The sequence below is a fragment of the Dacryopinax primogenitus genome, assembly GCF_000292625.1.
Source record: "Dacryopinax primogenitus strain DJM-731 SS1 chromosome Unknown DACRYscaffold_5, whole genome shotgun sequence".
NCBI lineage: Eukaryota > Fungi > Basidiomycota > Dacrymycetes > Dacrymycetales > Dacrymycetaceae > Dacryopinax > Dacryopinax primogenitus.
Window position 1 is genome coordinate 724,672 of NW_024467202.1, and position 10,946 is coordinate 735,617.

Consider the following 10,946-nt stretch of genomic DNA (forward strand, 5'->3'; position numbering starts at 1 on the left):
TGTCTCACTTGATGTTGGATCTTCCCTTGTTTTTGGGTGTCGTCCCCTCTAAACTGCCTCTGTCAGGCCTACAACAATAGGGCTACAACAATAGTATTACACCATGGTAATTTCCTCTAACGCTGACGCGCCCCGGCACGATTGGCACGGAGCACCATCTCCTCTAAACTAACGGCCTTCCAATCTGCCCCTTCCTGCATCCAGACTGCATCATCCAGCAAATAGGCTGTGATTCCACCTTTCCCATCGATACTCGGGGATACGCGATATAGCGGCATACGCGACACCTCGTGAACCTGACCAATAGGGATAAACAAAAGATTGTGTGCCGCGACAAAGTCCTCCACGATCGAACGGAATGTTACTTCGGCGGCCAGCGGGGCAGCGGCGTGTTTTGGGGTGCCATTTTGCGGGCGAGTCGTAGAGACGCCAGTCCTTGAGGCGTTTTTTGTAGCAAGCGTCTCAGGTCGTGGTAGCTCTTTAGCGACACTCGGGCCCAGTTCAATTGCTAGATTCATCAAATGGAGGCCGCGATTAAAGCCTTGTTCGACCGGCTCGAGTTTGCTGACGCTCGTCGGCAAGTAGCCCTTCCAGAATGAATACCTGTGATCGAAAGTGAGAAATACATTCCATACGTATAACAACGACGTACCATTGTGCAACATCTTCGAAGCTGGTCTTGGGCTGTACAAGCCAAAAGTGAAGAACGTTAAGCCATTTAGGGAATAATTCTTTCTCCAATAGCTGACCCATGACGGAGGGCCTGATCACATCTTTCCATTCCAGAACTCGGTTAAGTGGTTCCATCTTCTGATCCCTGGGGTTGACCTTGAAATCTTCACGCATAATGGCGCTGAGTTTGGGCACGATGAGTTTGAGTAGCATATTATCCCAATCTCCTGGAGCAAACACATCGCGCCAGGCGGTGATTTGCTTCCACAACCCATCGTTAACGTTCCACGTCTTGAGGACAGATTTGATCTTCCTCTTACAGTCTTCTAGTAGCTGTTCGGATCGCAAGTCGAGATATTCCAACCAAGGAAATACAAAGGAATGCAGAGGAACGGATTTCCGCCAATCCCAGTCTGCGACTACTTTCGACAGTTTAGGAAGGAGGAGCTGGTCAAGGATGTTGGCCTGAATGAAATCCGGCAGAAGCGGTGCCCAGGTCTTGTACAAGTGGATGGCGGGGTCTGGATCGATTGGGTCCCACGAGTTATTGATGCTCATTCGAACCTTGGGAAGCCAAACTGTCCACACAAGACTCTCGTAGGGCGTCATTTGTAAAGCGTTCTCGTCCGATTGCCCTTTGTTGGAAAAGCGCTCATTGGGCGGTTGAAAAGGGCGGAGCAGGAACGCTCGTCGCCATTGATAGAAGGGTTGACTGATCGCTTCCGGATGTAACAAAGGTTCCCAGTTCGTGACCATCCGCCTGATGACTGGACTCATCGCCCCAACGAAAACCTCCTCCACGCCGAACTTATCAGACTCGGTCGAGAATTCATTCAGAATTGTCTCGAACGACTTCGTGAATGGATCCAGACTTGGTTCATAGGTGGCTGTGATCTCCTTTGCCTCTTCATTGAGTTGATCAACGAGAAGACGCATTCTCTCCAGTCGCGCTATCACTATAATCATGTAAGCAATCATATGCTACGAAAAATTGGAATGCACGTACTTTCCGCTTCTTGCCGCACCATAGAACCGAGTCGCTTTCCTTCACCCGCAAGGTACTTCTCTCGTTCGTTCAACGCCCTTCCTTCACGAGCAAGCCCTTGAAGTGCCAACTTCGTCTCATCCACTTGAGGTGGGGGTGTTTGATCAGCGGTAGGCGCCCAGAAGGCAGAAGCTTCGGAAAGCGAAACCTCCCGCATCTCCGGTCCAGTTGCATCGATAATGATACCAAGATCTGGAAGCATGGCAGATTCATCGGCACCAGCTTCCCGAATGAGCTCTTCATATGTTTTATGCTCAACCTTGACTTTGCCTTTCTTCATTGTCTTCCTCAACACCTCGGCTCTCTCTCCCCTTTGCATCCCACCCATAGCAGGACGCTGATCTTCCTCATCGCTTACATGCTCACCCCGCCTCCGTGCCTCCGCCTTACTTTGTTCTGTCTTCTCTTTGAACCCACGGTATGCGATACCACTCTTCGTTGGGCGCATTTTGGTCTCAATTGGATTCACGATGCCCTTGCCCTCCGCACCTAAACCCTGACCAGCCTGCCAACCCATCTTCGCCATGAGCTTCGCACCGATTGTATTGGAGAGAGAGTCGAAATGGCGTCTTTCCGCGGTTGTGAGGTTTGGGGGAGTCGGAGTGCCAGGTGCCGTCACAGGAGCTGAGCGTACAAAAGAAGGCTTGGAGCGTTCAACAGGCGGCGTTGAGGCTCCAAATGCCGCTGGAAGACCGTAAGATGCAGCAGAAGAGGTTATACCACCTCGACCAGCACCAATGCCACCACGAGCGCCGATGCCGGCTGTAGAAGATGGAGCAGCCGAAGTGCCCGCAGTAGTTGAGAAAGAAGACATCATCGATCGCGCTGCACTGAATCCTGAACGTGCAGGGTTGGCTTCTTCGTCTTCTTCGGGTTCTCGTATTCGTGGCTCAGCAACTGGTTGGTCTTCATCCGATACATCCATATCCTGGTCACTTTCCTCTTCATCTCCCGGAGGGATTTCTTCGGCTTCCTCATCGAGCTCCTCGTCGTGGTCGACATCGTCTTCATGCTGTGGTCCAGGTTCTCCAGTCACTTCATCACTTGAGTCGATTCCTTCAGCCTCATCCAAAGTTACCGTCTTGATACCACCACTGACAAAGTTTGGTGCCTTCGTCCAGTCCGACCGTTTTCTAGCCGCAGGTTGGCACCCACCAAATCCTTCGTCTTCATCATCTTCGTTATCAAGATCACGTCGCTTTCGCTTCTTGTTGCGAGCGTAGGGGTTCTGGAATAACTCACGTTCGGCTCGTTCATCGTTGTTCTCGCCAGGATTGAAGTCATCGCCGTCTTCTTCTCTGGAATCGTCAGAAGAATCGTCGTCTGAAAGAATTTGTCTCTTGCGCCGGGCCATAATGAAAAGAGACTAGTGCAGGAGTGGGTATAAAGTGTCCACGACAGAGAGCGGACAATGCACACCGTCTTGCATGACTGGGGTGGCGACTTCGGAGCCGCTCCGGAGAAAAAGGACATAGCCACCGAAGAAGGGTCGTGCATACATCTGGTTCCGCTTGTGCTGGGCCAGAAAACCTCGTCCCCGTCGTCCTCACCTCCCTCTACGACATCCTCAACGTATCAACAATGGTGAATATCCCCTCGTTTTCGGTGTTGATAGGCTGGAAGACGCCCTGGGGGAGCATCATGGGGATTCAGCGGTTGCTGAAGACGAGGGGCGCGGTGGATGGATGGATGGCATGTTGGATGGATGGAACGCGGTGACCGGCATAGTGGTGTTCCCCTTGGACGTTAGACGTCTCCTACCGACTCGCCTACACTCATCCTTTGAATAATGCTGATGATCTTTCTGTTTCGTAGGGTCGCGGTCCGAAGAAGCATCTCAAGCGTTTAGCCGCCCCCAGCTCGTGGATGCTGGACAAGTTGTCCGGTACCTACGTGAGTGTGCCTTGCTCAAGGGTAGAAGAAGCGCTTTAACAATCCTCTTCAGGCCCCTCGCCCTTCCCCTGGTCCCCACAAACTCCGCGAATGCCTTCCCCTCGTCATCTTCTTGCGCAATCGTCTGAAATATGCTCTGACCGGGCGTGAGGTCAACTCGATCGTCATGCAGCGCCTGATCAAGGTTGATGGCAAAGTGCGGACGGATACAACCTACCCCGCCGGCTTCATGGATGTGATCACCCTGGAGAAGTCAGGCGAACACTTCCGTCTCCTTTACGATGTCAAGGGTCGTTTCACCATCCACCGCATTACCCCCGAGGAGGCTACGTACAAGCTTCTCAAGGTGAAGAAGCTTGCCATCGGTGCTAAGGGTGTACCATACATCGTGACCCACGATGGACGCACCATCCGTTACCCCGACCCTCTGATCAAGGTTAACGACACCGTCAAGTTTGATCTTGAGACTGGGAAGATCGTGGACTTTGTCAAGTTTGACACCGGCAATGTTGCCGTGATTACTGGTGGCCGTAACATGGGCCGTGTCGGTACCATTGTACACAGGGAAAAGCACATTGGTGGCTTCGACATCGTCCACGTGAAGGATGTTCTTGACAGGGACTTCGCTACCCGGTATGCACCTATTCATTACTCACGCTCTTACACCGTTCCTCATTCCCTGCAGGATAGGTAACATTTTCGTCGTTGGTGAGGGCGTCAAGCCATGGGTCTCTCTGCCCAAGGGCAAGGGTGTCAAGCTGTCCATCGCTGAGGAGCGCGATGTGAGGAGGAAGCAGCGCGAGGCCGTATGAGTGCAGTGTCTCCCATGGTTCCATAGCTTATCGAGTTGGTGTTATGTGCTGCCTAGCCTACTGTATTCCATGCAAAGCTAGGGACGTAAAATGCATATGCTACATGCGCACACATTGACCATCGAGCAGTGACAGCTTATTCTTGATACAGTAACGCATACAGATACAACAACATACAGGAATATCCTATCCTCTTGACACACCGGTTACTACGATGGTGGCCGGTCTCTTGATCACCTTCCACCCATCCTGCTGTAACGCCCTGAACACTGCGGGACCAAGCACACTGTGCTGATTAACAGAATGCTTCCCAAGGCCAGTGATGATGGTAAATGAATGGTTGGGAGCATATCCGGAGGTAGATGAACTGTACCAGGCATTCACTGCCTCCCTGGCCACATGCAATGCCTCCTGCAAGGTAAAGCCGTGAAGATCGATCGTGTTGGGATCCCTGTTTCACCGTACATAGTATCAGAGCGACTGGTCAGAAGGGGTGCGCTTGTGGTACGTACTTCTGATTCTGGCGCAGCTGAAGCCTTGCAGCTTTGAGCGCCCATTCCCGACTTTTCTCCTCAAGCTTGCGACCTTCCTCCGCATAGTAAAACGCTACATCGCCTCCCCGGTCCTGAACTGTTCCGGCCCGCCAATGACGCCCAGCAGCCCGCACGGCTTCATTCCTCTGCCGTCTAAGCTCCTTTATCCACCATCTGCATTTCTCGAGTTCAGTCAACCCTGAAGGGATAGGCGGTGCAGGTGTTATCTCCGTGTTCCTCTTGAAAGATGGGGGGGCCTTGCGTTTCCTTCCATTCTGTAGTTCAGCAATACGATACGCCGGTATATGGGCGGCCAGGGGATGTTGCTCGGTCACAGGTGCGGGTCTGCGTGGGGCAATAGTTTGCCATTCATTCTGCGGTCGTCCGCAGGCCCCTGTTCCCTGTATATCGAGCGGCGGACTCGGAGGTGTCGATGATATCGAAGATTGTGGCACTGACCAAGATGTGAGAATTGCCGGAGTTGGCTGACTGATACCAAGATTCGGCGTGGAGGAACCGTACGGCACAGAATGAATGACTGCTGCGTTAGCTAAGTCCATATCTTCCAACAGCCGAAAGAGGTCTAGCGCATCTTCGGCATTATTCCGGCACGCTTGAAGGCACAATCCTGCATCGTGCTTCTTGCTCAGCTCGGACTCATCTATTTCGTTGGCACCGAGAACCTCAAGGAAAAATGCAAGTGTCTCTGGTGTGGGTACTTCGCGATTGAGCAGCGCAAGGCGTTGTAGCTCCGCACGGACCGCATGGGAAGGGGTTGGGTATGCCGGCTTGTGAGACTGTCAATTATTGTGCAAAGAACCTGCTAGCAGGATCGCTTACATTATGGAAGAGCGCTAGCCACTTCCGTTCTGCCATGTTGGGAACAAGGCGACGTAATCTACTGGCCAGACTAGCAAGATGGCTCCACGGGTCGGGTGCGACATCAAAGTCAGCAGAGGGACGACGTGCGGGAACCTTCTGGCGTTGCAAGAGGTCTACCAGCGGAACGGTAACCGCCTTCGGTTTGCGAGGCTTTGGGGGAGGTAAAGAGGATGAAGAAGGGTCATGGATCACGGACCGTGATTTTCGCTTAGTTTTGCTCTTCACTATCGTCCAGTGGTTGTCGGGAGATGTGTCGATTTCTTTGAGAGCAACTTCTTCGGAAGCCCGTTCCTTTTCCTCGCGTAGAAATTCTTCGCTGAGCAATGATTCCACCAATAACCCCATGTCAAGCCCAGTGGCCTCTGTTATGGCAATTTCAGGATCATACGTGAGTTCGATTGCCTGCTTCAAAGTGGGGATGGATAAATTCGGAAATACGATCCGTAGAAACCCCAGCGGTGTCTCGAAAGCACCAGTGTCCGAGGATTGCTCTGACGTGCCGGGGGTAAAGTTTCCAGCTTCGCGTAGAAGCGAGGCTGAGGTTTGACTTCCAGACAAAGCGGACTCTTCGTCAACGGAGAGCTCGTCCAAGTCAGAGGGTAAAGTGGTCCGATCATCCAAGGCCCTAGCAACAGAAGCTTCCACCGCCAAATCACTCAACGATAAGCGAAGTGACTCCAATGCATCTGAGCCAGGATGTGGATCAAGCTCGGAAACAAGAGCCGCGATCAAGGCGGGGTCCAAAGGAGGGCAAAAGGTCGCCTACAAAAGCGAGTTGGTTGAGCATATCGACCCTGGGTGGTCCGAATTCATTTCCCGCACCTCAAGCTCTGACTGAATCTCTTCAAGGGGCCTGTTGTCGCACTGATTTGTGTCGCCGCCCATCTAGTTCTAGTATCTTCTGGTGTTTGTCGATTCCTGGTGGCAATATACAATAGCTGTGAACATGTGGTAGATGGGTGATGCATGAACGCTACAGCACGCAGGTGGTGGTTGGAGAGAGTATCGCGCCGTAGGGTCCGCCGCGGCTAATCAAACGCTCTTCATCGAATTGTTTCCGTTTCCATTTATATCCTCCAGTCCCTTGTGCCAACTCCTCCACTGATGTACAATATCTGCCTCTTACGATGACGATGCGTGAGAGATATGGGGTTTTCGAGTAGGGTTCCGCCAGGAGACCGGGTACTGCCAACGTGCTTCCCTCCCTGGGGGCCGACAAATCCATGCCTCCTCCACATCCTCCGGAATCCGCGGACGTTACCTCAAAGCACTGTAATGACGGTGTAGGCCTGGTCCGATAATGAGCACGGAAAGACTGATCCTTCTCCATGAGTAAGTCATCGTCAGAATCTTGATCATGTCTCTGAGCAAGGCTTGTCAGCGGGAATTAGTGGGCGCAGAATACGTGGGTAAAATTTGCTGACGGGCTTATGGAAGGCACACAGCATTCCACACTTAAGGATTCTGGTCCCGAAGTTGCAAAGGGTTTACATCACCAGCTATGTCATTTTCGTGCAGCTAAGGATCGGTAGGAGCGGGGGGACATACACAGCAGGTTCTCCAGGACACCATTTCCAATTGGACTAAGCTTACGTGTTAGATATTGACTCACGACGCAATACCCCTTGAAGGCTCTGCCAATCCTCGTGAGAAACGTCGCGCCCGGTCTGACCAGGCGTGTGTCTATGCTGTGCTGTCCCGTGAACGATAGTAAGCGCGCGTTCTCCTCTTTCTAGTGCCATGGCGCTCACTCATAGGTACCCTGATGTCATAGTGAGATTTCTCCGCCTACATACCTGCGAGTTGTTCTCCGCAACCTGCCTCCGAAGTTTTCCGACCTTCCAGCACCTACCACCAGGGGGACGGCCATCGCTTATCTCCGGGAGTAACATGCCGCAAGAAAAAATGAGAGGAGTTTGATATACATCTGGAAGATCTAATGCAATGCCAAATTCCTACAAAGGAAGGATCACCCTAAGCCAGCAACTACAAGTATTGCCTTCGATTGAATTGCAGCGGAACCAACCACATTCAAATCCCAGATATTCTATCTCAAAAATATCTACTGTTTCCTCAGCCACGTTTGATGGGCCAACCTGACGAGGAGATCCGACCTCCCGAACAAGAAAAGGAGATCTACAGAGGCAAGCCATCCTTCAAAGTATATACAGGTTGTGTGGGATCTGATCTTTCTCTCTTTCTTTTTTCCTTTTTTTTTCAGATCAAGATCTGTCGTTTACACATCCTAGTCAGCAGGTGGGAGCCGAGACTCTGCGGATCGGTGCCCCGAGTGGCAGCATCACAACAGGAACCACCAGAGACAGTGAACCTATTCCCCCATCACTAGCCGACTTGCGCATAACTTCGACGGTTCTGTCGACCTTCGATACAACTCCAGGCTCCCCAAATCACGAGACACTCGAAAATGCCACACACAACTACCATGCATTTATTCGCACCAGTCGCAAACAGTACATAGACGAGTCCATCGATGGATTCCGACGAGCGGTTGAACACACGCCCCAAAATCATCCGTCCTTGCCCCAGCGAAAATACCTCTTAGCATCTGCTCTCATTTGCAGATACAGAAACACCAACGCCCATTTTCAAGACCTAGAGGATGGCGTCGCCCTCGCAGACCAGGTGGTGAGAGGGGACCTCGATCACCATCTGAAACAGAGTGGGAAATCGTTGAAGGGTTGGGGTTGGTACATGCGATACCTTCGCACTGGCCACGGACCCGACATCGTAGCTTCAGTTGACCTTCTGAACGAGGTGGTCAATCATACTTGTCAAGAAGATCAATGGCTGGCGAACCTACGTCTTGCTTTGGCATTGATTGTACTGTATCACGCTAATGCTGGGGAAGACCTTGTCGCCAAAGCTGAACAAGTGGCTAGAAGAGGTCTATCAGAGCGTCATCCACAATCCGCCGAGCCAATGTTGCAAGACACTCTGTCTCGCGTACTATATGCCAAATACCGCAATGCTCACCGTCCTAGTCAGCGCGACGTGCTAGAAGCACAGGACGCGGCTGAGAGAGCCCTTCAAGCGACCCCTCCAACTCACATCCACTACGCTGCCTACGCCCAAAACCGATGTCGGCTGTATCTTTGGTACATGCCTCCCGACAAAGTCGCGGAAGATGCGATAGCGATCGGAGAACGAGCATTTCGGGCCACACCCGATGGCTACCGACGCCGGTACATGGTGGCCCAAGCCATCAGCAATGTAAGCGACCTGAAAACATCGAGAGATGGGAGGAAGGAGGACCTAGAGGAGGCAATGTGGTGGGCTCGCATATCAGCGCAGACACCAGAATTGCATCACAGGCCTATCTGTGAGACCGGGCTCTGCCGCTGGATGATTCGACGGTTCGAACAGTATGGCCAGCCTGACGACGTAGACACGGCCATCGATATGCTCCGACCCATTGCAGACGGCATCACGGCGAAAGCAATCGATAATATCCAATTCGCCCGACACTACATCGTATACGCCTTCTTTGCTCGATTTCACTGGCACGGAGATGAAAGAGACCTGGACGAATTGATACGTTACGCAGTGATGTCGGAAGACTCACCTCTGCAGGGGACCCGAGAACATGAAACCGCCCTGGCTCATTATCGGTCGTGCTTTGAACGCTATAAACGAAGTAAACGGTTGGAAGACTTGGACTATGCCTTAATGAAAACACTAGAGACTATTCCCCGGAGCGACGTCGCGTGGCATACAATGCAACCCTCCGATACTTGGTCGGTCCTTGGAGACATGCACTTTTGCCGTTACCGAGAGCTTGGGGAAGGGCACGACTTCGAAGAGGGAGTAGCTTGGTGTCGCCGTGTTCTTGATCATCATGGCAGTGCCCTGATTGATAAGACGCAAGCCATGCATCTACTCGCAGGAGGTTTTGGCACTCGGGCAGAAATTCAACGCTCGATAGAAGACCTTCAGCAGGCCATAGTTTACGCTGAACGATGCACCGACATGGTTCCTCGTGGGCATTCTTTGCGTGCAGACTTCGTGGGGCATTTGGGCGATCTATATGCTCTCCGGTATGAACGACTAGAAAACGAGACAGACCTTCAGAAGGCGCTTGATAACTACCGCAGTGCAACCGTTGATTCAGCCAGTGTTGTCAGGCATCGGTTCCGAGCCTGCACGGCTTTCGCCTCCCTAGCTCATCGTGTTGATCGACTTGAGACTGCACTGCGTGCGTATGTCATTGCCACCGACCTGTTACCACGGCTCGCGTGGTTAGGCATGGATCACGTGTCCCTTTTCAGGGAGCTTTTGTCTGGAGCGTCTCCGCTGGCTTGCGACGCCGCAGCATGTGCCTGCTCCTTGGGGCAATACGAACAGGCGGTGGTTCTTCTAGAACAAGGACGTGCAGTATTTTGGCAGCAGCAAGTCTCGCTCCTTTCACAAAATCAAAATCTTTTACGTCATCATCCAGAGCTCGCCGCCGAACTGCGGCAAATTGGACGTTCTCTTGAAATAGACACTCAAACGGGGGACGATGCTTTGACGGGCATTCGCAATCGTAGACATCTTGCCGAGCGGTGGGACAGTCTTGTTGCACGAATACGACAGATCGACGGGTTCTTCAATTTCTTGCAACCAATGACATTTGAAGAGTTGCGCGAACCCGTATTTCATGGTGGCACTCCCATTTTCCTGGTCGCTAGCAAATTCGGCTGCTCTGCGCTCATCGTGACTCAGAAGCACCCGGTCCGACATGTACCACTACCGGGCACCTCGCGCGATCGTCTGAAGAGTATAGCTCTCGTGCTGCACAAAGCTGTCAGCGTACCAAAGGACCAGCTCGGCACACAGTACCTAGAACGCCTCATCCGTACAATCATCAATGAGCTATGGAGGGATATTGTTGCGCCGATTTTGGCGGTGTTGTCCACCCTGCGCTTAGGCTCTCTGCCACGCGTGTGGTGGATACCCACAGGTCCTCTTGGTCTGTTGCCCATCCACGCTGCCGTTCCTGCCAATCCTGACGAGCCTGGCGCACCCGACCTCATTACCTCGTCGTATTTGGTTTTGCTGCAGAGTCTCGTGTGGTGCTACCGCAACATACGCGATCATAATCCTGCCAAG

General features: G+C 52.4%; 4 protein-coding genes across 4 annotated transcripts in view; 3 read left to right on the plus strand and 1 right to left on the minus strand.

Moving 5' to 3' along the window:
• Positions 1-57: 57 nt before the first annotated feature.
• DACRYDRAFT_93970 (TFP11-domain-containing protein) lies at positions 58-3,093 on the minus strand. The gene is made up of 3 exons (XM_040777189.1): positions 1,679-3,093; positions 653-1,628; positions 58-603 (listed from the first exon to the last, which is right to left on the minus strand). The coding sequence occupies exons 1-3, from the start codon at positions 3,069-3,071 to the stop codon at positions 117-119; spliced, it is 2,856 nt and encodes a 951-aa protein (XP_040630582.1). The 5' UTR covers positions 3,072-3,093; the 3' UTR covers positions 58-116.
• Positions 3,094-3,410: 317 nt separating this feature from the next.
• DACRYDRAFT_21188 (40S ribosomal protein S4) lies at positions 3,411-5,096 on the plus strand. The gene is made up of 5 exons (XM_040772280.1): positions 3,411-3,610; positions 3,663-4,243; positions 4,296-4,503; positions 4,552-4,873; positions 4,935-5,096. The coding sequence occupies exons 1-3, from the start codon at positions 3,584-3,586 to the stop codon at positions 4,420-4,422; spliced, it is 735 nt and encodes a 244-aa protein (XP_040630583.1). The 5' UTR covers positions 3,411-3,583; the 3' UTR covers positions 4,423-4,503; positions 4,552-4,873; positions 4,935-5,096.
• Positions 5,097-7,923: 2,827 nt separating this feature from the next.
• Positions 7,924-10,215, plus strand: DACRYDRAFT_14737 (uncharacterized protein; the record flags this gene model as incomplete). The annotated part of the gene is made up of 3 exons (XM_040771051.1): positions 7,924-8,008; positions 8,059-10,050; positions 10,124-10,215. 3 exons carry the CDS (start codon positions 7,924-7,926, stop codon positions 10,213-10,215), a joined length of 2,169 nt encoding a protein of 722 aa, XP_040630584.1.
• A 525-nt stretch (positions 10,216-10,740) lies between these two features.
• DACRYDRAFT_21189 (uncharacterized protein) overlaps positions 10,741-10,946 on the plus strand; it is a 1,678-nt gene continuing 1,472 nt past the window's right edge. Inside the window, exon 1 of the mRNA XM_040772281.1 lies at positions 10,741-10,888. The gene's annotated coding sequence lies outside the window, so the exon portion shown is untranslated. The remainder of the gene's footprint in view (positions 10,889-10,946) is intronic.

Coding starts and splice junctions, on each gene's coding strand:
- DACRYDRAFT_93970 (XM_040777189.1), bottom strand. CDS start 3,071: ATGGCCCGGCGCAAGAGACAAATTCTTTCAGACGACGATTCTTCTGAC. Junction 1,629..1,678: donor GGTGCGGCAAGAAGCGGAAA/GTACGTGCATTC, acceptor ACATGATTATAG/TGATAGCGCGACTGGAGAGA. Junction 604..652: donor TTCGAAGATGTTGCACAATG/GTACGTCGTTGT, acceptor TTTCGATCACAG/GTATTCATTCTGGAAGGGCT.
- DACRYDRAFT_21188 (XM_040772280.1), top strand. CDS start 3,584: ATGCTGGACAAGTTGTCCGGTACCTAC. Junction 3,611..3,662: donor ACAAGTTGTCCGGTACCTAC/GTGAGTGTGCCT, acceptor AATCCTCTTCAG/GCCCCTCGCCCTTCCCCTGG. Junction 4,244..4,295: donor GACAGGGACTTCGCTACCCG/GTATGCACCTAT, acceptor CATTCCCTGCAG/GATAGGTAACATTTTCGTCG.